The sequence below is a fragment of the Saimiri boliviensis genome, chromosome 1 (assembly GCF_048565385.1).
Source record: "Saimiri boliviensis isolate mSaiBol1 chromosome 1, mSaiBol1.pri, whole genome shotgun sequence".
Taxonomy (NCBI): domain Eukaryota; kingdom Metazoa; phylum Chordata; class Mammalia; order Primates; family Cebidae; genus Saimiri; species Saimiri boliviensis.
In genome coordinates, this window is record NC_133449.1 from 236724682 (window position 1) to 236749781 (window position 25100).

At 46.7% G+C, this 25100-nt stretch overlaps 1 protein-coding gene across 2 annotated transcripts in view; it reads left to right on the forward strand.

The window, feature by feature from the left end:
• The window catches only part of ZNF366 (zinc finger protein 366), a 64921-nt gene extending 41480 nt beyond the window's left edge, over nt 1-23441 (forward strand). For both annotated transcript variants that reach the window (XM_074384884.1, XM_074384881.1), the window contains exons 2-5: nt 4084-5429; nt 8520-8711; nt 17932-18106; nt 21791-23441. In XM_074384884.1, the coding sequence (XP_074240985.1) occupies nt 4098-5429; nt 8520-8711; nt 17932-18106; nt 21791-22323 (2232 nt within the window). In that variant the 5' untranslated portion in view covers nt 4084-4097 and the 3' untranslated portion in view covers nt 22324-23441. The remainder of the gene's footprint in view (nt 1-4083; nt 5430-8519; nt 8712-17931; nt 18107-21790) is intronic.
• The last annotated feature ends 1659 nt before the right edge of the window (nt 23442-25100 follow it).

The window sequence follows — 25100 nt, forward strand, 5'->3', positions numbered from 1 at the left end:
CAACATTCAAACCTAGACTTTCAGGCTCCAAACCAACGCTCTTTCCATTATCCCATACCCAGCAGCTTTTACATTTTCAGTTCTTCTTTGTGTTGTTTCAACTCTTTCTGGTGGGAAACTGTCTTACAACCTGCTGGTTTTCTCCAGGACCTCTGGAGGCAGCCATGGATCAATGACTCAGAGCAGGGCTTGCCCCTCCTCCCCATGTTTCGGGTCTCCTAACCAGATTGCCACCCACAAGCCTCCCCTGCCTCCTACATAAGAATCCTGTCAGTTCTATGGGTGCCCGTGGACCTATTTTTAAAAATAGGGGGAAGCACGTGGGTGGTACACATCGAGGTTTTCCAGGAATCTATTAATATTTTTTGCTGAGGACATCCAGAATTTTAACTTGACCGATTTCAAGATAAATTACCTCCTTAGGGAGACATCCTTCCCCTGCTTTTCCCTTCAACACTCCCCTCCCCCAGGATGGATTTGTTTTCTGGATTTTGTTGTTGTTGTTTTACCGCCTGGGGCTTCTCCGTATCACCTGGTGCTGGGGCTCAAAGGCAGAGATATTAATAGCTAGAAGCAGCCACAGCTGATTTCTCTCTCAAGCAGGATGAGGAGAAATCAGAACTAGTTCTCCTTGACCTCTGTAGGAACTGCTGATGCTCCTTAAGGTCTTTATGCAGAAAGGCATCTGTATGCAGAAAGGGACTACCATTTTAAATGTAAAAATTTCCGAGGCTTGATCCTACTTTATCAAAACCTTCTGGGTGTCTAATTTTATTCTTGTGTGCACAGACTACTATTTTAAGAGTAGTAGAATCATCATATATACACAGAGAAACTGAAGGAAATAAATATGAGATTAAAATATGTAAAAAATTAAAATATATATAACTAAAGTCTGTATTTGGGAACATAATTTTGTCATTTATGTTTAAAAAAATAACCACATCATCTCTGTTTCAACATTTTTTTTTTTTTGCTTTACTAGGACAATGGTGATAAAAATTCAAATGCTAAAAATAAATATGCTTTTGAGATTAACATAATATTGGGAGTATATTACAAATCCTAATGTATTAAAAGGAAACAATTACTTGATTATGTCATAACTAAAAACAAAAATATTGAACAAAAGCAATAATAACGTGCATAGACTGAAATACCTTCCGTTTCAAAATTAGTGATAACATTCCTTTCCAAATCGGTAGCTTTCCAGTATAAGCTACACCACGTTATATAAAGATACAACACATCATTAGCCAAGCATGTTCAAGTACCTTCTTAATAATAAACTACACAGGAAACTCAGTAAGTTTTGGCCCAGGTTCTGACTTGTTTCTTTTTTACTTTCTCAACCCAAGCTCTCTAGTATGTACTAGGAATTATTGCCTCTTTTAATCAGAGGAGAATTTTAAAAAGAGAACGAGTTTGCTTCTCTATGAGCTCTGCAGTGGTTTGCCATAGGCACTTGTAGTCTGGAAGAGTCTTTTCCAATCTGAGTAGCCCTTCTACAAAAAGAAATTTCTCTCCCAAGGGGTTATAAAACCAACTGTGTTCCAAATGAAATCATAAGGAAAGGATCTGCCATTTTCCCTTCCAATTAAGCGGGACACATTTAGTCTTGTTGAAAGTCAATTATTTTTATAGATGCAACAAATTCTTGGGCCAAGGCCACACCCTCTATAACTCTATGTGAATCTAGAGATCAGGACCTGCTGCATTGCAAGCTAAGAGATGATTTAGTAAACAAGAAAAACCTCAAAGAACCTCTGCTTCCCCATCCTCCTGCTGGTCCTTTCTGATAGCAGCAGCACGACTCTCGTTTCACCCACCCACACCCCTCCGGGTCTCATAAAGCTAGACATTTCATTCTCCCACTGCCTTTGTGACTTCCTACCATTGCCTGGACCTTGAGGCAGCAGTGGAAGAAGATCTAGCATTGCAGTAAGAATTTTAGGAGTAGACCCCGCTGGAGGAAAGTCCCATGGCCCGCTGGGCTCAGCTCAGCACCCCCATGCCTGGCTGCCTTGTGGGAATAAACAGACAAATTGGGGGGGAAAAAAAGAATTTTAGGAGGAAGCAAAGCTGACACAGGCTGGGCCTCCCATTTGCTGGACGCACAAGTTCTTGCTCATAATTACCAAGCCCAAAACCCATGGTAAGAAAGACAAGCCATGGCTATCTTTCCACTCACATAAACACAAAGCAAATATTAAGCATTATTTTTTTGTTCTCTGTCCAGTTTCACATACAGCTTTAAATAATGCCCAGATGGTCATATAATAAGGACACATATTTTTTCCTCATTGGATTGTCTGTGTATAGACTTGGTAACAAAATTTTTAAAGGCTCGTTTTTGTTTTAATTGTATTGCAGCTCTCAAGCCTCTCAAAAAGACACACATGCAATTTAAGAATTTAGGAATATCTAGATAATTGTAAAAGCTGTATCTGACTCCCCAAGGATCATAGAAAATCACTGAAAGCTGTAGGTCCTCTCATTCCTGGGACCCTCACCCCATATGACCTTGTTTGTAGATAGTCCCAGGGGCCAGAGCCCTGAGTTAGTCTAAGACCCTATGTCAGCCCTGTCTCTAGTGGCCCTACATCAGACCTTACACCTGGCCAAGCCAACTGGCTCCATGGGGGCCTCTGATGAGCAAAAGGGATTGATCCCATTCAAACTCAGAGGCCTTGGGTAGAACTGACTTTCACTGGAAATGTGGAGTTGGCACTTAGTTCATTCTGTCAGTATCCATATGAGGAAGACAGAAAACTGACAAGGACAGACACAGTGGCTCATGCCTGTAATCTCAGCACTTTGGGAGGCTGAGGCGGGCAGTTCACTTGAGGTCAGAAGTTTAAGACCAGCTGACCAACATGGTGAAGCCCCGTCCCTACTAAAAATACAATTAGCTGGGCATGGTGGTGTGTGCTTGTAATTCCAGCTACTCAGGAGGCTGAGGTACAAGAATCTCTTAAACCCAGGAAGCAGAAGTTGCAGTGAGCTTAGATTGTGCCACTGCACTTGAGCCTGGGCGACAGAGCAAGACTCCATCATCAAAAAAAAAAAAAAAAAAAAGAAAGAAAGAAAGAAAAAGAAAACTGGTAAGGAGAAATGTGAAAACACAACACTTGGTTCAGACTCTGGTCCTACCACTGGCTCTTTCAGACATGCCCATGTCCCGTGGCATGTATCAGCAGGGGACATGTCAGGCACCACAGGAGTCACCAAGGCTGCCCTTTACTTTGACACGTACCTGAAAGGAGAGACCCATGTGCAGCCTTATTTCACATAATGAAGGAATATTTCATCCCAGATTGCTTCAGGCTGAAGACTGGAATGTATATATTGCCAAGATAACTTTATAACATTGAGATACTCAAAATGCTTTTTAAAATCATGTTAATGTCATTCACTCCCTGTGCCTTAGTAGCACACCTTACTCAGAGTGGATACTCAGAAACAATTAGGTCTGAGTTGAGCCTTAACATCCCTTTTTCTATGAGGCCTTGAACATTCTCATTTTCCAGTAGCAAAGGCCCAAGCAAGGGAGTAGCAGTGAAAATTGGTTGCCTTACAGAAAAAAAAAAAAAAGACCCTAAAAATCACTTTCCAATCACCATTAGTAGATGCAATTACACCTCAGATTGAACAGCTGCGGCAGAACAAGTCCGGTCTTCACTCCTTCAGCGAGTACCTGTGTCACTTGAGAATGTCATTTCATTTATCTAGACCTTGGTACCCTCATCTTAAATGGAGACAGTGGCCAGATGAGTTCTCGGGTTTCTTCCCAAACTAGTCCACACCCCCTCCTACCATCACCCCTTGTGGTTTTGTGGCGGGATTTACACTGGAGCCTAATTTGATTCAGCCCTAGGGTCACCCCAACAGGCCAGTGCTATCCATATTGATAACGGAAGATAGAAAGGTGATATTTTGAACAGCCCTAGGATAAATGAGGATCCATATTAAGCAAGTATTACTCTTCACAAATCAGTACTGATAAATAGCCAAAACCCTTAAGGGAAAAGAGGATTTAAAACAAAACAAAACCAAAACACAAAAGTTTCTTTCTCTTTAAAGGAAAATTGCCAAGGATGCAGAAGGAAATGAAGATGATCAAAGATGAGGATGTGCATTTCAACTTGGCTGTGAAGAAGACCCCCTCCTTTCCCCACTGCCTGCAGCCAGTGGCTTCTCGGGTGAAGGCTCCCCAACGACACCCCTTCCCAGAAGCTCTCCGAGGACCCTTTTCCCAGTTTCGGTATGAACCTCCTCCAGGAGACCTAGATGGGTTCCCTGGGGTCTTCGAAGGAGGGGGGTCTAGGAAACGGAAGAGCATGCCCACCAAGATGCCCTATAACCACCCTACAGAAGAAGCCAGCCTCGCCCTCCACTCCGAGGAGAACAAAAACCGCGGCCTTCCCGACCTCCCTTTGCTGTTCCCGCAGCCCCCGCGCCCAAAGTATGACTCTCAGATGATCGACCTGTGCAACGCAGGCTTCCAGTTCTACCGCAGCCTGGGACACCTGGGGGCCAAGCCCGTCAAGCAGGAGCCCATTAAGCCCAGCGCCATGTGGCCCCAGCCGACGCCCGCTCCATTCCTGCCCGCGCCCTACCCCTACTACCCCAAACTCCACCCGGGCCTCATGTTCCCCTTCTTCGTGCCCTCGTCCTCGCCCTTCCCCTTCGGCCGGCACGCCTTCCTGCCCAAGCAGCCCCCGGAACCTCTGCTGCCCCGGAAAGCCGAGCCCCAGGAGAGCGAGGAGACCAAGCAGAAAGTGGAGAGGGTGGATGTGAACGTGCAGATCGACGACAGCTACTACGTGGACGTGGGCGGCGCGCAGAAGCGCTGGCAGTGCCCCACCTGCGAGAAGTCCTACACCTCCAAGTACAACCTGGTCACCCACATCCTGGGCCACAGCGGGATCAAGCCGCACGCGTGCACGCACTGTGGGAAGCTCTTCAAGCAGCTCAGCCACCTGCACACCCACATGCTGACCCACCAGGGCACGCGGCCCCACAAGTGCCAGGTGTGCCACAAGGCCTTCACCCAGACCAGCCACCTGAAGCGCCACATGATGCAGCACAGCGAGGTGAAGCCGCACAACTGCCGCGTGTGCGGCCGCGGCTTCGCCTACCCCAGCGAGCTCAAGGCCCACGAGGCCAAGCACGCCAGCGGGCGCGAGAACATCTGTGTGGAGTGCGGCCTCGACTTCCCCACCCTGGCCCAGCTGAAGAGACACCTCACCACGCACCGGGGCCCCATCCAGTACAACTGCTCCGAGTGCGACAAGACCTTCCAGTACCCGAGCCAGCTGCAGAACCACATGATGAAGCACAAGGACATCCGGCCCTACATCTGCTCCGAGTGCGGCATGGAGTTCGTGCAGCCGCACCACCTCAAGCAGCACTCGCTCACCCACAAGGTACCACGGGCCCCGGGCAGAGCGGGGCGGGGTGGCGGGGTCTGGGGAAGAGGAGCAGGGGCCCTGAGCAGACCCCTGGGGAGCCGGCTGGGGCCTGTCCTGCTCCGCACCTGACCCTGAGGAGCTGGGCAACCCCAGATAAGCGGTCCCTTGGCCAAGCCCTGAGGTCCTTCCTCACGTTTAAATAGGAAAGAACGATTTTCAACCAAGCCCTTTCCCGGCCCTACCAGCCTCCTAGACCCTAAGGTAGGCCTAGAAATAAATAATGCAGACATTTGCAGAGAAGGATGAGGAAGGATGCTCCCTACCCTACAAGAATCTTGTGGATTCTATTTCTAGAAACTTCATCCAGGGCACTAGCATGAGTGTGTCCTCAGACCCTAGATCAGCTCTGTGCCTGGGATGTGCCAGGGAGCACCTTCTTCTAGAGAATTCTCTTTGTCTTCTACTGTTGAAGCAGTGGGAAACAATCTTTTGGGTTGTTTTCTCCCTCAATGGTGAGACCTGCTTCACACACAAGCTCTCCAAGGGAAGCAGAGCTCAGCGAGGCCAGCAGGGCCTATGCTTCCCTGTGTTGATCCTGTGCCTAGTTGAGTGAAGTGCCCTGTGCTTTATATTGCAGGAGGCGTGAGAAAGTGTCCTTCTCTGTTTGGTTTTGTTTGATCTTCCCTGTGCTCAGGTCCTCAAGGGGAAATACAGGCCCAAGAGTCTAAGCTTAGCCCAGTTGCAACCATACCCCTGGAGTCACTCAGGCTAACTAAAACAAGGCCCTAGTGATGTCCCTGAAATCTTACCCCAGCTAAGCCATTGGAACCTGCTTTGAGCCTCTGAGAGGAAGTTTTGCCCTCACTGACTCCTGCTCTCACACCCTTAAACTCAAGTGATTTTCTTGGCAGGAAAGACTTCTAGCAAGCCAGAGTTACTAAAGCACTCTTTAATTCTGAAAGGTCAGCAGAGGACTTTGCCCAGCCAAGATAATGTTTCTGCTGTGCTAGAATAGGTTTCACTTGTTAGGGTGGGACAAAACACAGCATTTTCTGGCTCCGCAGCAGAGATGAAATGTGTGGCTGCCTTGTGGGCTCTGCACAAACAGCTCCTGGCCTACAGGAGGCACCTGCAGATGCCATCCAGAGGGGAGTGCCTGCCAAGCGCAGGAACCGTCAGCAGAGGACCCAGACTGAGACTCAGCCGCAGAGGGGACCATTCACTAACTTCAGGGGCTCCTGTATTTGTGGAAAAGGAATCAAAAGTGCGTTTTAGAGTATATAAAGATCCTGTAAGATGGTAGAAAATGAAGTCAAGGCTGGGTGTAATCCTAGCACTTCGGGAGGCCAAGGCAGGCGGATCATGAGGTCAGGAGTTCAAAACTAGGGTGGCCAACACCGCGAAAATCCCATCTCTACTAAAAATGCAAAAATTAGCCAGGTGAGGCGGCGGGCGCCTGTAATCCCAGCTACTTGGGAAGCCGAGGCAGGAGAATCGCTTAAATCTGGAAGGCAGAGGTTGCGGTGAGCCAACAGTTTCCTTTGCTGCCTCAAAGTTGTGTCCAGGCTCCTGTCCATTTGCACGCTAGGCCAGCCCACAGGTGAATCTTACTTTGGTCACAGAATTCTCTTTAAAGAATTCTGAAAACAGTGATAAGTAGAAACTTCTCCTTGGTTTAAGGACAAATGGATCAGAGCCAAGCCCAGAGGAAATCTAAAATATGCTAAAATATAATATAAAACCCATTAAGAAAATTTTTTTCATTAATTTTATAATTTTAAACTCAGTGTTGGAATATGCACTACATTTAAAAAATTCATCTCCTTAGGCAGAATCAAACTTTAATTTCTAAAGGAGGTTGATTTCTAGGTCTCCTTATTAGCATAAATGCATACTCATGTACCATCATCTGGACTAGACAGTGCTTGAGTTAGAAAGCATTTAGGGTTCTCATGCCCCACCACTTCATCTTGAGATGAGAAGACTTCACTAAAAAAGGCCACAGGACTCATCTAAGGTTTTACAACCAGTAAATAGTTGGGCAGAGACCTGAATCTACCCTTTAATACGATGGGCCCGTCGGAACTGCAGAGTGGTAATTTCTTACCATGCCTCAAAGTAAAGAAACAGAAATATAGGTAAAGAGTCAGAGATGAGCTTGGAATCCCTCCTTCCCTCCTTCAGCCACTATGAATATCAGGGAATATGGATTTCATTAGGTAGAGTTGTTAACTAAGTAACTTGTTCTAATCCTATGATAACCTTCAGTTTCGCGCCCACGTTCTCTAAACTTTTCTTTCCAAAAGTCATTCTGGCTCAAGACCTCTTGCAAAGGCCTTTGCAGAGAAATGATGGATAGTCAGGATTCGCTGTGGGTCCCTGGAAATGCTCTCAATTAAGGGCCTTAGTTCAAACACACCTTCATGCACAGCAAGGAGACAAGAAAGCCTCCTGTCCTGCTTCCTAATTCAGAAAGCTAACTCCTGCCAAATTTCCTTATAAGGAGGAGCTGGCTTAGGGGAGGCTCCATATCCATGTCATGTGGTGGTCAGTGTGGCCTGTGGGAACTCAGGGGACCAACTTGAGAGGGTGATTATCAAGTTGTAATTTACTGAAGTGTGGATATAAGTTGTTCTGGGATTTTCGAGTCTATTAATGAGAACCCAAGAGAACACTGGTTTCCATCAGGGAAATGAAAACATCAGTTTAGAAGATTTTATTTTTTCATTATCATGAAAGCCGGATTATAGATTCATGTTGCATATCAGCCCACAGTGCTCTTACCAAAAGCCTGTTAATCCTCAAGAACTATCACTGGAGACTTAGCCCCAGCAGCAGCTGGAGCAAAGAAAGCGAAAGCTTTCTTTTCCTCCAATAATCTGGCTAGTTTATGGTTTTCAGTAGGAAAAAAAAAAAAGATTACATAATCAACACTTTTCAAGAAAATAGTAATTTAACAAGACTGAAGCTACATTATTTGAAACTCAGCATCTATCACCAAGCTCTTTGTGGGTTTATGTGGCAGACAGGAACATGAAGGCTGTGATCCTGATGAAAGCACGTTACCTGTCAATCACCACTTTTCTGAATCTTGCCTTCCCGCAGGGTGTGAAGGAGCACAAGTGTGGGATTTGCGGGCGGGAGTTCACCCTGCTGGCCAACATGAAGCGACACGTGCTGATCCACACCAACATCCGTGCCTACCAGTGTCACCTCTGCTACAAGAGCTTCGTCCAGAAGCAGACCCTAAAGGCACACATGATCGTCCACTCTGACGTGAAGCCTTTCAAATGCAAGGTGGGCAGTGGGACCAGGAAGGAACCAGAGAGCTGTGCAAATGCCTGATGGGAAAGGGTCCCCAGGGAGCCTTCTACTCTGTTTCATCAGTGGGGCTACGAGGGCTCAGAATAGGGCCATGGCCAACCCCAGGTCCCATCTGCCGCTCTGTCCCTCCGTACACCCCACTTACCTCACGCCAGGCTGGAGGTCCCTAAGGAGCCTGCCCTGTTTGTCTCACTGTGGCATCAGTGCCCAGGGGTGGAGCCAGGCGCTACGGAAAGGTCTGAGGGTGGAAGGCCCTTTTGGAGAAGGAGGCTGTTAAAGGAGGAAGGTGATATGGAGAGCCTTCGTTCTAGAAAGGAGAGAGCAGGTTTAACCTTCTTCCCCTTACAAGGCAATGAGCAGGGCATAGGAAAGAGTCAGAGAAGCTTCTAGCACAGCCTCCCCGCCTTCTCCTCCTCTCCCCTCCTTGCCTCTTGACTGCAGGGCTGAGCCATACGTGTACTTTGAGGCAGGCCTCCCACAGAGGATGAGAAGGCTTCCAAAGCTGGCCCCTCCGAGGCCTTCAGAAATGCCTGCTCAGGCTGTGGAGTAACTGTGAGCACCGTCACTTCAGGTGTCTTTCATCTATTGCTAAGTGCCATGTACCCCAGGGATGGAGCGTCTTTGTTAAAATGTCCGTGTTAGGCTAATTTGGTTGGATTTGTATTTCATCAGCTGAGAAAATGTGTGAGCTGGAGTTTGTAAAGCCAGAAGCTCTGACAGGCATTACTCAGAAATGCTTCGGCCCCCTGAGGCTGTCCCTACCCCACACCAGTGTTTTCTTTCTCTACTTCTAAAATGACAAGAAAACACTGAACATGACTGGGTTTAATTCAAGTGATGTATTGGCCAGGTGTCATCTGGCCACGAAGACGGCTGGGGGGGAAGAAGAGGGAAATCACCACATTCAGGTATCATTAGAGCCCTTCTGTTTGAAATGAAGGTTTTCTCTCTCCGCTACTGCGTGCCTAGTGGAGTTTAAATGATACTTTCTGCTGATCCATATTCCTGAAGTGGGGTTCCCTGCTTCCAGGGGCTGTTCCTGCTTTAATCCCTCTGCATGTGGCCCCACTTGAAGGAATCCCCTGTGAAGCTGACTTTTTTCCTGTGTTGGCAACTCTTGGAAGGGGTGAGGGGTCAGACACCAGAGCTTCCCTAGACCTGTGTGGGCAATGTCCGGAGGTGATAGAGGGAGGCTTCTCCCTCCAGCCCTTTTCCTGCCACCCACTTCTGTTTCCCCTCCTTTTCTTCACGTTTCCAGTGGTTCGAAAGTCAATTTATATCTGTCTAAAGTGGGAGTAAGCTGTATGCAGGACAGGCTACATAATTTTCAGGACCCAAGGCAAAATGGAAATGCAAGACTCCTTGTTCAAACATTACTGGGAGTTTCAAGATGGTGAAAGCAGGGCATTAAGCCAGACTCAGGACCTTTCTGATGGTGGCACCCTGTGTCGTATGCCCATGAAGTGAGGCCTGGCTGCATGAGCCCATGGGCTCCACGGGCCTCCTCTTCTCTCTCTTTGATTTCCTTCCCACTTCACTGAGCCCCTAGAGCACGTCACATGTAACAGAGCTGCTTCTTCTTGCAAAGGGTTTTACTGCCTCCTACAATGGAGGGACAAGTAGGTCTCTTTGCCATTCTTCATTCCTTGTGATGAGTTTACTCTTGGGCTTCAAGCATGAACTGAATTTTTTAGCTCATCAACTGATGGTGGTGGAGTAAAGTTGCTAAAATATGAAGGGAGCCCGTTACATAGTTTACAGTATCCTGAAAATTCACATCTGTCCCATTCAGTCATCTCCTACCTCCACCTCATCAATTCTTGTCCAGTAGTAATGGTAAAACCAGGCAGAAAATGTTCCTGAAATATAGGATTATGTCAGGGGACAAAGCCAGTGTAGGTTATGTGTGGTTTGAGGGCACCGGCTGTTCTGTTTCTGTACCCTCAGGGGCTTGGAGGACTTCTGGGACCAGGTAGTGTCTGAGGATCTAGAGGGTTCTCGCTAGTATCAGTGCACAAGAGACTACAAGATGCTATGTAACTTGGGCCCAACTTGATGTTTAGGGGCTCCCTTTTATGAACGATGGCTCCTTCTGCCTCCACTCCGATGATGGTGCACGTACATGGTCCAAAGGGTGTCTGATGGTCAGGTTTACAGTTCAGAAACTCTGTTTTACCCATTTCTTGAGGTTAGATTAGGCTCCATGTCTGGTCCACACCACCAGAACCCATAAGAGAGTGGTTTATAAAGTAAGATGCCAGCTTTGAAACAATGCACAGCTTAAATTTTACAATGGGAGAGATGGGCCTGGCACAGGAATTGGACTGGCCATTTGCAAAGGCTGCTTCTTCCTGGTGGTAAGACCTCTCCGGAGACCACACTAGAGGTCAGGAGGCTCGCTACAGAGTTTTGTTTATCGTCAGACAAAACTAATTGGCTGTGAAAGGACCTTCTTGTCAAACAATGGAGAAAGTGGGCCTTCTCCATACTTAGCCATTTGTGAAACAAGAATCAGTGTTAGCCACGTCAACTCAGAGCCCTCTCTCTCTGAGACAGTGCTAAAAGCATAAGCCAGGGCCTCCCTCTCCCTGTCCCCATCTCCCATCAGTGTCACCCTCCTGGGTGCCCTCTTTGTACCATCACCCTTCTTCCTTCCAACAGACTTGCAGAGCTCGCCTGTGTTTGCAGATGACATCACAAGGCTCTCTGTGTTTGTAAACTAGATCCAGGTCACACTGTGGGGTGAGCCATCTCAAGGTGCTGTCTGGATTCTTACTTCCCAGCTGTGCTATGCTAGATTCTTGGAAATTTGGCCTTGGGAGAAGGTTGTTAGGATTTGGGAGTTGAGAGAGGGATGGAGGGCCATTTGCCCATTGCCATACAGTTCCCAGCCATCTGAGAGAAATGGCTGGCTGGCTGCTCGGTGGTGTTGGACTACAAGCCCAGGCAAGTTCAAGGCAACTGGACTTGCGCTTTGCTGCTGTAACAGGGAAGAGCCACCCACTTCATGCCTTGTGATTGACATGGCTGGGCAGAAGAGGCACCCTTCACTCTCTCCCCTTTACCCAAAAAATCACAGCAAGGAAGAGGCTTTTAGTAACAGATTCTAATTTCTTGGGATTCTTACCATTAAAATTCCTTCTTAACATAAATCCTTCCTCCTGTCTCAGTATGAACTGATCTTGTCGGGCCTTGTGCTAGGTGGAAACAGCTGTCCCTAGCAAGCAGAAATGTTCTCTCACTGTGGGATTAGGCATTAACAATGGGATGGAAAATTAGAGGAGAGGAGAGGTTTCCATTTCATGTTTCTTTTTTTTTTTTTTTTTCTTATAAAAAAGTTACTGCCCTTCTGGGCTCTTTTGCTATTGGCTAGACTTCTGGACTCGTGTTTCTTGGAGCCAGCTGGAGTTTTTCCAGAGACCTGCGCCTGTAGACTTAAGCCACTTTTCAGAAATACGCTTCCCAGATTCTGGGTAAGCACACGGAGGTTGATTTGGATCCTATCCTTGTAGTGACCACACTCCGTAACAGCAAAGAACCAGCTGCCGTCTTTGGGAAACCTGTCCAGGAAAAGCAGCCATCCAGAATTTCCGGGACAAATTCTCTTTTGAGATGGGTGAAGCCGGGAGCTGCCTAAGTTATGAATCACCAGGTCATCTGAAACCTTGTCTGCAGCAGAAGGCTGAAGGCCAGAGGGCAGAGCTGTCAAAAGAGGGATAAAATCTCCCTGGAGAGGGTCTCCACCACTGTTGTCAAACTGACTCCATTTTGCCCCTCACTTTATTTGACGCTCCAAGAAGTAAGAAACCAGATGGGGGGCTTTGAGGGGCCCGGTGCTTGGGGTCAGGGTTTTCAGGCTGGCATGGAGGGGGTTAAGGCAGTGACCAGATAGCAGGCTTTTGGCAGTAAAGCCCTCCTCAGCAGAAGGAAGGATATAGCTGTATGAACTGCCTGCTTAACAATGCCTCACATGTCCCCAGGGGCCCGCCTGCAAATAGATTTCATCTTGCTTTCTCTTGTACTTTTCAAAGCTTCCTGTTTTCTCACGGTCCTTTTGGACAGTTTACAGTCTCTCTCTCCCTCCCTCCCTCTTTCTCCCTTTGAGAAAAGGAACACCCTTCTTATTAAAAGAGAGAGAGGGAGAAGAATGTGCGGGAAGGGCAGTTTCACGGAGGCCATTCTCCTCAGCTGCAGGCTGCAGCTCTGACCTCTCCTCTTTGAATAGGAAAACACAGGCTTCCTGGCGCATCTCAGTTCTGAAGCTCACAGCAGGCTGGTTGGGGTGAGGTAGTGTGCTGCTCTGGCTCCAGCCCAGTGGCTGCCCGCTGCCATCCCCCTGGATCTCTGACCAGAGCCAGCTTCTCCATGGCTGTCAGCATGGCCACTGGAGTTCATGGCAAGGACCCGAGGTGCCTCCAGGCCCTGGACCAGGAGGACAGTGCCAGGAGGCCAGGATGAGGAGGCCCGGAGCACAAAGGCATCTGCCAGCTGTTCAAAGGGCAGACTAGGGATGGGGGAGCCAAATCACTGGGCTGTCTCCAACCCCTGAACCTTGGATGAAGCCTTTCTTTCCATCCTTATTTCTCAGACCTGGGGCGGGTACAACTATTTGCATTTCTTTTTTTTTTTTTTTTTTTTTTTTTTGAGACGGAGTTTCGCTCTTGTTACCCAGGCTGGAGTGCAATGGCACGATCTCGGCTCACCGCAACCTCCGCCTCCTGGGTTCAGGCAATTCTCCTGCCTCAGCCTCCTAAGTAGCTGGGATTACAGGCACGTGCCACCATGCCCAGCTAATTTTTTATATTTTTAGTAGAGACGGGGTTTCACCATGTTGACCAGGATGGTCTCGATCTCTCGACCTCGTGATCCACCCACCTCGGCCTCCCAAAGTGCTGGGATTACAGGCTTGAGCCACCGCGCCCGGCAACTATTTGCATTTCTACTACACTTCAAGTAGCCTGGCGGGTATTTACTCAGTGGATGCCTCATTTGGCTCTTCCTTTAATATTCCCCTCATCTTCAAAGAGCTTTCCATTTCTGTAATGTAAGAGTCTACTATATACACAAGAATGAGAGTAAAACGAGCTAATATTTATTGAGCTCTTACTATTTGCCAAGCCCTTCTTGTGAGTTATCTCACTTGATCCTTACAACAACCTTCATAGGAAACAATGATTATTATCAATGTTATACAGAAGAAAAAGTGGAACAAGCTCTCTGTCCTTCTGTGTCTTCACCTCCTCTCCCTACTCTGACATCTCAAAGCCTAATAACTCATGCAACCCATTTTTAAAGGGCCCTTTAAAATACTTGTTTCCATTTTTCATTAAATTTTGAGGTCCACCTCCATCTTAAAAAGCGGGTGGATGGAGAAGCTGAGATTTCATGTTGAGACACACTGATGGTGCTCCTTAGAGCCTCCGAGAGGTCAGGCAGGGGCACACTGGTGGAGATGCCCACTGCACAATGGGATCAGAGTCCTCACTACTCCAGCGGCTTCCTGAACCAACATCCATTCCTATTTTATTCTCCACAGACCTTGGCAGGCGACGATTCAGCAAGTCCTGCTTGGGCACACTCTTAGCTTCACATCGCATGATTTAAGAAGGCCTCAACTTAAACGGCTGCTCTTCCCTGGGGAAGAACCTAGAGATTCGGTGCTCCCTCCCATCCATCCTTCTTCCCCCTGCTCTAACTCTCCTCCCCTACTGTGCCAGTTCTGCCCGGGGCTCACATCTCAGACTCCTCCACCCAAAGCGCCGTGATTCACTGGCCCATCCTCTTTCTCCAGCTTCTCTTCACTAAGTGTCTGAGAGGTTTCTTTCTTGAGACAGACATAACATATCTCCATACACTTGGGTATTTTCACATGAGGAACATCTTCTGAGAAAGATGAGGAGGCCAAGTGTTCTGGATAAGGACCAAAAGGCTTGGTGGCCGGTCCAAGTCTGAGAGGACGAAGCTAAGTACCTACCACCCAGACATGAATGGAGCCCAGGTATCTCAGGTCCTGGATTAACTGGCTCTATCCTTCTGCCACTGAGGAGTTTAGTTTGAAAACTGACAGGTTTAGTGGGAAAAGGATGCGAGCTGGTGATGGATGCTTTTTAAAATTTTGCATGAAGTAATGATATTTCCCTGACTTGTTTATTTCCCCCGCAGGCACTCATGAAGTGTACTGTGTGTGTAGCCCTGTAGCTTGATATTGAGTTGGCTACAAAGAAAAGGAAGTCAGCTCACTGGAGACTACCTGGGATGCTGTTTAGAGCCCAGACACCATTATAATCCGCGCACATCTCTGTGCATGGAGCTGGGGAAGGGGAATAGGTGGGACCTTGGGGCAAGTGAATTGCAAGGTCTACACTGCCCCAACGTCCCAGAAGGTGTGGCAGCAGCAAGAAGTTGATCATTATCACAACCATAATGGTTACCTTACTTCTGCTGTAAGGTTGGCTGAAGTGTCTGAAAATAACTAATGAAGACACTTTATCTTTGTGTACGACAAAGTGCACTCTACACATTTTTTCACTGTTAGGCTAAAATTCCACCCCCTTTACAAAACCCTCTCAGACCAGTTCAGCTTCTAAGGCGTCAGCAACCACAGATAATCACTGAAAGAAGAATTTCTCTCATCATGGAGCCAAGTGTAGAAATTGCTTGTCACTTCTTTTCAATGACCTCTTTCTGGCCTGTAGGACCATGAGACCCGGTTCATGCCTGGACTAGTGCAGTAGCCTAATTGATCTTCTGGCCTTCAGCTTCTCTCCCCCTACATTCCTTGTACTTAACCACTCATGGCTTTTCCTTTGATCAGTTCTTCTGTGACGATGTTCTCTATGCCTTTCCTCACTCAGCAGATGCTGAATGAGGAGCTGTGATGTGTCACCCCAATACTAGGCAGGGAATAAATAAAAAAGCAGGCAAAGTTTTAGTGCATGTTGCAGTCTCCTGAGTGAGAACATATCTGAAGCAAATACTGGTTATACTCAGCATTTGTAACAGCAGCTTCACACCGAATAACCAGGAACCATCCCACAAACCAAATGAGATAGGCTTTTTCTAAAAATGACACATGACTGGAAATCTCTAATCTAGAATCTCTAGGTTCAAAGCTTCTTTTTGGCCTGGCATGGTGGCTCGTGCCTGTAATCCCAGCACTTCGGGATGCTGAGGTAGGCAGATCACTTGAGGTCAGGAGTTTGTGACCAGCCTGGCCAACATGGTGAAACCCCATCTCTACTAAAAATACAAAAATTACCCAGGCTCCTGTAATCCCAGATACTTGGGAGGCTGAGGCACGAGAATCACTTGAACTCAGGAGGTGGAGGCTGCAGTGAGCTAAAATGGTGCCACTGAACTCCAGCCTGGGCAACAGAGAAAGACTATGTCTCTAAAGAAAAATAGCTTTCAGCCATGATGGTGGAGAAGTGGGCAACTTAAGCTAATAAACATAACTCTAATAGAACTTTTACACATGTGCACAACTGAGCCACAGATTGATACATCTTAAGTTATCTCAATTGATAATACAACGGTCATCTATCCTACATATTGCTTCTCTTGAGAAAGTTGGAGTTAGACAAATTCTGTCATCCTTTTTCCTCTGAGGTCACCATTTTCAAATGAATATGGTGTGCAGGTGCTCTGTCTGGATGCTGAGCTTGGAACCCCACACAGTAGGCCAAATTCATTCATGCTAGTAAGAGAGAGCAAAGGTGGGGAATACTCAAACATGAATTACTCAAGAATACAGAGCCAGCCATTCATTAGCCATACATGGCTTACCTGTGGCAAATGCATAATCCCAGGCTGGCTTCCTCTTACTACCCAGCATTCTCCTAGGCTAATCTCCCCGAATCATCATTTGAGAGGTCTACCTACTCTTTCAAGACAAGCTCAACACTCATCGCTTACAGCCAACTAAAGAAAATGCTGCCTTAATTAATAAAAATTTAATCCAGGATCCCCAACATTGGCCCTAAAAATATATCTCAGTGGGAAAGGAAAACTGGTGTAAGCCTCAGAGGATGCCTCACCCTGACTATCTCTGTATCTGACCACATATCACTGCCACAGATCCACTGGCCTCTGAGGTTGGGGAGGGAAAGAGAATGCTCCTCCCTTAACATTCTGGTCCAATCACAAACACAAAATCACTCTTTGCATTCCTCCTACCAAAGCTAAAGAAGGGCTGGAATTTCCCTGTTCTAGTAAGGTTTGGGGACAATAAAAGCACCCCCAGAGCAGTCTACTTCTGGCCTGCTGTTTCTGCATATACAAAATGACCTGTGAAAAGAAAGTTCTGCTCTTCTTCCAAAAGAAGTTGGCAGACCAGTGGTCCTTCACGTATTTGCACTTTGATGGAAATAAGAAGAATGATGAGAAAGAAAGGGTAAAACATGTTTATTTTTTGTACACCTGAGATAGCACTCTCACTACAAATTTCTACCCAGAGAAAAGACACACTTCTTCCTTGGAGGATTTTTCATTTCTTTTAACTTTGAATTCATACTAGTAATTAGAAAATAAAGCAATTGAAAAAGCATTGTCTGATACAGTTTATGTAATAATACAGTCTATTATTTTATTCTCTTCTGCCTGATACAGAAGAGTTGTGTCGGGAGACACACAGTATGGTCTGGTGGTTGACCATGTGGCCTCTGGCATCCGATAGCCTGAGTTCATTACCCCAGCTTCAGCACCCACTAGTTGTGTGCCTGGGCCAGGTGATGTAAGTCCTCAGATTGCCCATCCGTAAAATGGGGATGGCAACAGCATCCATCTCATACGATTGGTATGAGAATTAAAGAAGATAATCCATGGTAGACTCAGAACAATGCCTTCCGTATTGCATCATAATCATATTCTTATTATTAAAGGAAGAACACTGGTAGCCGCTGCTTTTCAGATCAGCTCTTTTCCTTTTCCAAAGCTTTTATTCAAAAGAAGCTTTACAAGCTTTGATATTTTTACTTTGAATTTAAAGATCTCTGAACTCCAGGAACAAATCTTATGAATCCATCCCTACTTGCTCCAACTCTAAGGCTCCTTCCTGATTTCCTTGGGGACGTTTTCCTTGCAAGCACATTAAAATGCCAAGGTCCACACAAAAAAGCGGTATCTGTGCTCCAGGGGCCTGGATGGGGCTTTACTCAGGCAGAGTAACCTGTGTTCTCATCCCCATCTTCAACAGCTATGCGGGAAGGAATTCAACCGGATGCACAACCTGATGGGCCACATGCACCTGCACTCGGACAGCAAACCCTTCAAGTGCCTCTATTGCCCGAGCAAATTCACCCTGAAGGGGAACCTGACGCGCCACATGAAAGTCAAGCACGGAGTCATGGAGCGGGGCCTTCATTCCCAAGGTAATCACTCTCCTGCGAAGCCCCGTGAGTCAGTCCATTGAAAAACAAATGGGAGCTGAATTCGTTTTATGGGGCATTACCTTGAGGGTTATTCTTGTCAAGACCGGAGCAGAGTAGCAGGAGTAGCCTTAATGATGTTACTAGAAAAAATCTGATGCTCATTTCTGAAGGTAGTAAGTACAGGTGAATTAGAGGACAATGGACCATCATCATGATGCAATTCGGTACCATTATTGGTTCCTTTGTTCCAGACACTACGTGAGATGTCTTGCCGCTAATATCCATGGCAACTCCAGATTGGAAGAACTTCTGTTATTTCTATTTTATAGTAGGGGAACGAAGGCTTCAAGAGATCGATTTGCCCAAAGTTGCTCTGCTGAAAAGCAGCAGAGTCAAGATTTGAACCTCAGCCTTTCTGACTCTGCAGCCTTTATTGTACGCACTTCATGGCATTGCTGTTAATAGGCACACAGTTTTTCTTTCCTTTTTAGAAAATAGATGAGCAAGCCCTACTGTTGGCAGAAGTGTGTTAGTAGCAGGCTAGGTCTTTCTAACTTGTTCATGACCAGACAAACCCAAGGACAATTTTGTGCTTGGGAGGTAGGGCTGATTGGCCCATATGCAGAGCAGGGGTTTACACCCTACTGAGTCCTCACTAAACTAATGAAAAGTTCCTATCGCCTTTACCTGCTCAGTCCCAGGGCCCTTGGCAATGAAGAGTTTGTGTTCTAGATCTACTGAATTCAGCAGGGTTGCTCCTTAATCACCTAATCGATCAGTCCTTCAATAAACAGGAAATAAATGCATCTGTGTCCAAAGCAGTGCACTACACGCAGAGGCAGATACAAGTGGAAGGAGACGGTCTGCCTTCTAGGATGTCTGTGCGTGGGGAGAGGAGACAGGTTTACATGTAATTTACAAAATCATATTAACAGCTTTTCGGTCACTAGTATGATCAAAGCACAGGGTGAGACACCTTAGGGACATTATTGCTTGTCCCCACAATGCCATGAGAGAGACTTTGTTATTCTCATTTTATGTAAGAGGAGACCAAGGCCTAGAGGCGTTAGATAAATTCCTCAAGGTCAAACAGCAAGTCTGAAGACAGAACTGGGATTCCCAGTTAATAATTTCTGAATCAAGCCAGTGCTCATTACCCTAGGCAGAAACATGGGGTAATTTGTTTGTGTGCTGTTTCACTCACCCACTTACAAAAGAGATGGTTGAGTGGGCATGTGTATTCATAAATAGATACACATATGCGCACACAGCGTGAAACAAAATGATTGTAGCTTTCAGGTTTTTCACAGTACCCACTGAGTTTCTAGTGATTCCTGGATGACAGGGAGCTGTGGTCACAACACAAGGCCTGGAGTTTATGCAAAATCCCTGAGAAACAACCTAGTTAAAACAAAAACAACTTTATTTTTCCTGCAAATGTTTTTCTCCTGCACTATTCACAAAATTTCTAGTTGCCTGAGCCACATCCCCAAACTAGGCCTGGATTTTTCCAGAAGAGGTGAGGTTTGCTCGGTCATCAGGATGCGTAACATACAAGTCAGTAAGACCACACTCCATCTGAAAGCACAGCACGACCTGGTTGCCATGACTTACCCCACACTGATGCTCAAATTCTAAAAGGCACCTAACAGCTCTGTGGTTCTGGAAAAATAACTATCAGAGAGTTGCTTTGAAAAATTTTAACAGACTTTCAACAATCTTGGTGTTTTCATCTACAAAGGGTATTAGCTTTTATTTTTCACTCTAGCTTTTGAAGTGGCTCAAAAATCATTAAAAAGATCTTTCCGGCCAGGCGCGGTGGCTCACGCCTGTAATCCCAGCACTTTGGAAGGCCGAGGTGGGTGAATCACGAGGTCAAGAGATCAAGACCATCCTGGTGAACATGGTGAAACCCCGTCTCTACTAAAAATACAAAAAATTAGCTGGGCATGGTGGCACGTGCCTGTAATCCCAGCTACTCAGGAGGCTGAGGCAGGAGAATTGCTTGAACCCAGGAGGCGAAGGTTGCGGTGAGCCGAGATCGTGCCATTGCACTCCGGCCTGGGTAACAAGAGCGAAACTCCGTCTCAAAAAAACGAAAACAAACAAACAAACAAAAAGATCTTTCCTGTCCCCTGATAAGATTAAAGATACAGAAAGCTTCATCACCTGACAGCACCATAAAGTGAGCAAAGTTGGACATCATCGCCTCTACCCCTCTTTTTTGTACACACCCCCCCCCCGCCTCCCCCCTGCTGCAGAAGCCTGGTATGGTTGCATCCTGGGTCCCCTCCCTTCCTGTTGCTTCTCCTCAGTGTCCAGCCCGTTCCTGGAGGCCTGACTACTGGCTCATCAAAGGCCAAGGCCTTAAAGATAGGATCAAATGAAACTGCCATGCTGAAAAGCCCATCCCTACAGCCCTGCAAACTAAAGCCAAAAGCGTGGTCTTCTCAGCAGGCACGGTGGCTCACCGAGAATCACTGAGAATCACTGTGGTGGATTACTTCTCGGTGTTGTGGTAATCCCAGCACTTTGGGAGGCTGAGGTGGGTGGATCACCTGAGGTCAGGAGTTGGAGATCAGCCTGACCAGCATGGAGAAACCCTGTCTCTACAAAAAAATTCAAAATCAGCCGGGTGTGGTGGCACATGCCTGTAATTCCAGCTACTCGGGAAGCTGAGGCAGGAGAATCGCTTGAACCCTGGCAGTGGAGGTTGCAGTGAGCCCAGTTTGCACCGCTGTCCTCCAGCCTGGGCGACAGAGAGAGAGTCCATCTGAAAAAAAATATGAGGCATTCTCGAATCACTGTGCCCAACAGCAGGGACACTCTTTGTCAGACACAGGGGCTGTGTGAACTCCTCAGAGGACCTCTGCATGCCATCTCTACCCTGTCTATGAGTAGGCTGTTGGCATAGGGCCCACAGTCATGGGGTGGTGTCTGCTGCCCCAAATGGGATCTCTTTGCTTTGTTCAAGGTGAAAATAGCTTTATTATCGATTTGCTTTTTTCTTATGATAAAACATACGCTCATGATTAAAAAAAACAACAGTAATAGATTAAAAGTTAAAAGAAAATGTTCATTGAGTTTAAGATTTTGACATACCCCCTTCCAGACATTTTTTTAAATAGAGATAGCTAGCTAGATATAATTAGGTCTGTACTATAAATAAATAAATATACCCACACATACATAATGTATATATTTTGTTTTTACTTAACATACATAGCCAATATCTTTTTATGATCATTAGTAGATCTCTACATCACCTATACGTGGTTCACTATATGGATATATCATTCTTTATTTAACCAAACCCCTATTGTTAAACATGAACATTTTTCACAGTTTGACTGTGATGAAAAGTATGGTGATAAGCATCCACACACATGTGTTTTGTGCGCCTGCCTGCCTATTTTGTCAGTTTAAATTCACAGTAGCATAATTGCTAAGTCAAAGCTTATTTTTAGAGCTTTTGGTGCATGTTGCCAAATTCACCTTAAAGGGATTAAACCAATTTAACGCTGTCTGTGACAAGCCTCCTGTCACCACATCCTTACTGGGAATGATCTATTTTTAAAATATGCGATCAGAATATATTAAACGGCCCCAGGCTGCTCCCCTTCCTCGAGGCCCCGTTTGGGCAGTATTTCCTCAGGTGCATGAATTCTCGCTCTGCTCTCCTAGGTCTGGGAAGGGGGAGAATCGCCCTGGCACAGACAGCCGGCGTCCTGAGGAGTCTGGAGCAAGAGGAGCCCTTTGACCTCTCTCAGAAGCGCCGTGTCCAGGGGCCCGTGTTCCAATCAGACGGGGAGAGTGCCCGGGGCAGCCCCTGCCACGAGGAGGAAGAGGAGGACAACTGCTACGAGGTGGCGCCCTGCAGCCCCAGCCTGGCCCCGCAGAGCCAGGCGCTCTGCGCGCCCGAGGATCTGTCCACCAAGCCCGAGCACGCCCCCGAGGTGCTGGAGGAAGCCTGCAAAGAGAAGGAGGAAGTCTCCAAGGAGGAATGGGAGGAGAGGAGCAAGGGCGACCTCGGGCCAGAGGGCGGCCAGGAGAGAGATTGTGCCGGCAGAGAGGAGTGTCTCAGCCTCGGGGCTTTTCCGAGCACCCGGCGGGGCCCCTCTTTTTCCGATTACTTATACTTCAAGCACAGAGATGAGAGTTTGAAAGAATTACTGGAGAGGAAAATGGAAAAACAAGCAATGCTTTTAGGTGTCTAAGTGGACAGTTTTAAAATTACATTTGGAAAATGAGAACGAGGCAGTTCAACTATAGCCTTCTGCATGAACTGTCATTTTCTGGGGACTGGTGAATAGGACCAATCTCTGCAAATGGCTTAGACTAAATGAGCAGGGATGTAGGTAATGTAAAGGCTTCTCAGGTCATTCACCGGGCTGTGATGCCTTTCACACATGTACAGGGTCTTCTTCAGTGGTATTTTATGTATCGCCAGTATAATAAACTGTGCATGTTCTTTTAGATACCTAATTATAAGTTGATGCCGAGGTGCTTTTTAGAATTCTGTTTTCATTTGATTAATATGCAATACATGGTAAATTTCTAATTGCAAAAATATGGTGCTTGAGGTGTCACCTTATGAATAACTGTTTAGGTGAATTCGTGAAGGTTATAATATTTTCCAGATAGATGAAAATATTAGTAGTTGTATATATAAATGTAGCCTTTATTCTATAACCAAGAATGTCAGAAATGGCATGGGAGGATGAGCTATTGAAGAGAATGCTCTCAAGCAGTTGCTGCAGATATAAGGTAAAATTTCAGAAGAATAATTTTTGACTAAGGGAAATGGGCGATACTTAGATTCCTGCTTAGAATACTTAAGATTCTCTTGTTCTGTGTCTGCTGTCTTCGTCAGACTGGGCATTTGGAGCATTTTTTTCAAGATGATCTGATGATGTTCAGAGTCCTGTCTCCTCCGATAAGCCCCCACTTCTTGAGCAGAGCTCCCTCCTGGAGACCATTGCTGTCTGGCTCTGAGGTCTCATGCCCCGGAAGACAGATGCAGGGGTCAGGCGTGGTGATTCATGCCTGTAACCCCAGCACTTTGGTAGTTCGAGGCAGGCGGATCACTTGATGTCAGGCGTTTGAGACCAACCTGGCCAACATGGTGAAGCTCCATCTCTACTGAAAATACAAAAAGTAGCTGGGCATGGTGGCAGGTACCTGTAGTCCCAGCTACTCAGGAGGCTGAGAAAGGAGAATTGCTTGAACCCAGGAGGCAGACGTTGCAGTGAGCTGAGATCGCACCACCTCACTATAACCTAAGTGACAGAATGAGACTCTGCCTCAACAAAAAAAAAAAAAAAGAAAAGAAAAAGGACAAATGCAGAAGAGTTGTCACCAGCTAGCCAGTGAGCAGGGGGCTTTCTCCTCAGAGCTAGGGGTGGAGGGGCGACCCCAGAGAATTATCCTAGGACTCTAAGCTCTGACTTATTTGGGGTACTAGAATAGTTGTGAGCTGATCATTAGTAAAGAAGACTCTGGACTGTGTTCTCAGTGCTGGCTGAACATTAGAATCATCTGGGAGGCCTTTAAAAAAAAAAAAAAAACACCAAACCAAGGCCTCCCCTCTTATGATTCTGATTTAATTGGTCTGGAGTGGAACCCCAGAACTGGATTTTTCCAAATTGCTCCAGGCAATTCTTATGTGCAGCCAATATTGAGAAGATTGAGGGGATTAAAATAGAACTCACCATTTCTGTGACTTCCAGGACGTCTCCCAGGGACTTCATAAGCATTTCTGTTCGTAGCCTCACACTCATTAAGGTTGAGAATGGGAGACTTCACAATCATACTGCAGACTTAGGCCTTCCTCCCTGTCTGTAAGAGCCTTGTAAAGGGACACACACACTCTACACATAGATACATACTTTTTACATTATACTAGAAGATGATGCCTCTAATGTTCATGGTCACTTACTACGTTGAAAAATGCATGACTGGCCTATGGTGACTCCTTATTTCTTCCCAGATGCTTGAACCATGATGCCAGTGAGTGGAAATGGCTCTACTGGGTGGGTTGGGCCCAGCAGGTTGCCTTACGTAGGCACTGGCACTGAGAAAAGCAACACTGACCGGGTGTCGTGTACGTGTGACTGCCCATAAACAATAACCCTCTGGTACTGTGTCTGTTTATGGGAAAACCTCTTGGTTGGTAGTTTTGACTCTTATTTGTAGAGCCTGGTACTGGTTATTATCGTACTTCATCCTATCCCATGTCCATCTCCAGCTGCTGGGGGCTGGCCTTTTCTGTAGGTCAAGGTGCTGCCCTGTCAGCCCCACCTGGTCATCATCACTCACCCGTGTGTTTTGTCCATCTCTGACCCGTTTCCCCTGCCACCTTGCCTAAAGCTTCTCCTCCCCACCACCATGAAGTGCAAAGGCTACGATGTCCTGCAGTAAGGGCACCTGCAAAGGAGAGGGTGAAGAGAAGGCTGTGGGTTTCTGTGGTTACAAGCACAACTCTGGGTCAAAAAGGGCAAGTCCCTTCCACTCACTATTAATATAGCTCCTCAGTGCCTCAGATAAAATTGCCCGGGAAGTTGGCAAAGTGGCCTGGGAGGCCTCCAACTCTTAGGGTCCAGTTGCACATTTGTCCACACTGTGGCCATGTGTCGAGGACCTACGCATGTGCTGTGTTTGACCACAGGTGCTGCAGACTGCCCTTTGGGTCTACGGATCCCCGGCTGGAATGGGAACTAGGCAGTTCTAGAGTAACAGGCTCTAGTCCTTTCCACCCAGAACAAACCATGTGGGAATGTTTGAGGGATTCGTTAATGTTGAGATGGACAGAGTATGGTCTAGAATGGTGGTTTTCAGATTGTGTTTAGAGGAGCCAGAGGTGATCTGTAGGCCTCCGAAGAGTGGTTAGCGGAGGAGAAACTCTACTCCCACACCCACCTCACTGCAAGCAGCTCAAGTTCCATCTGATTTATACATTAACATTCTAAGTAAAATTTTATTTGGAGGGAGATAA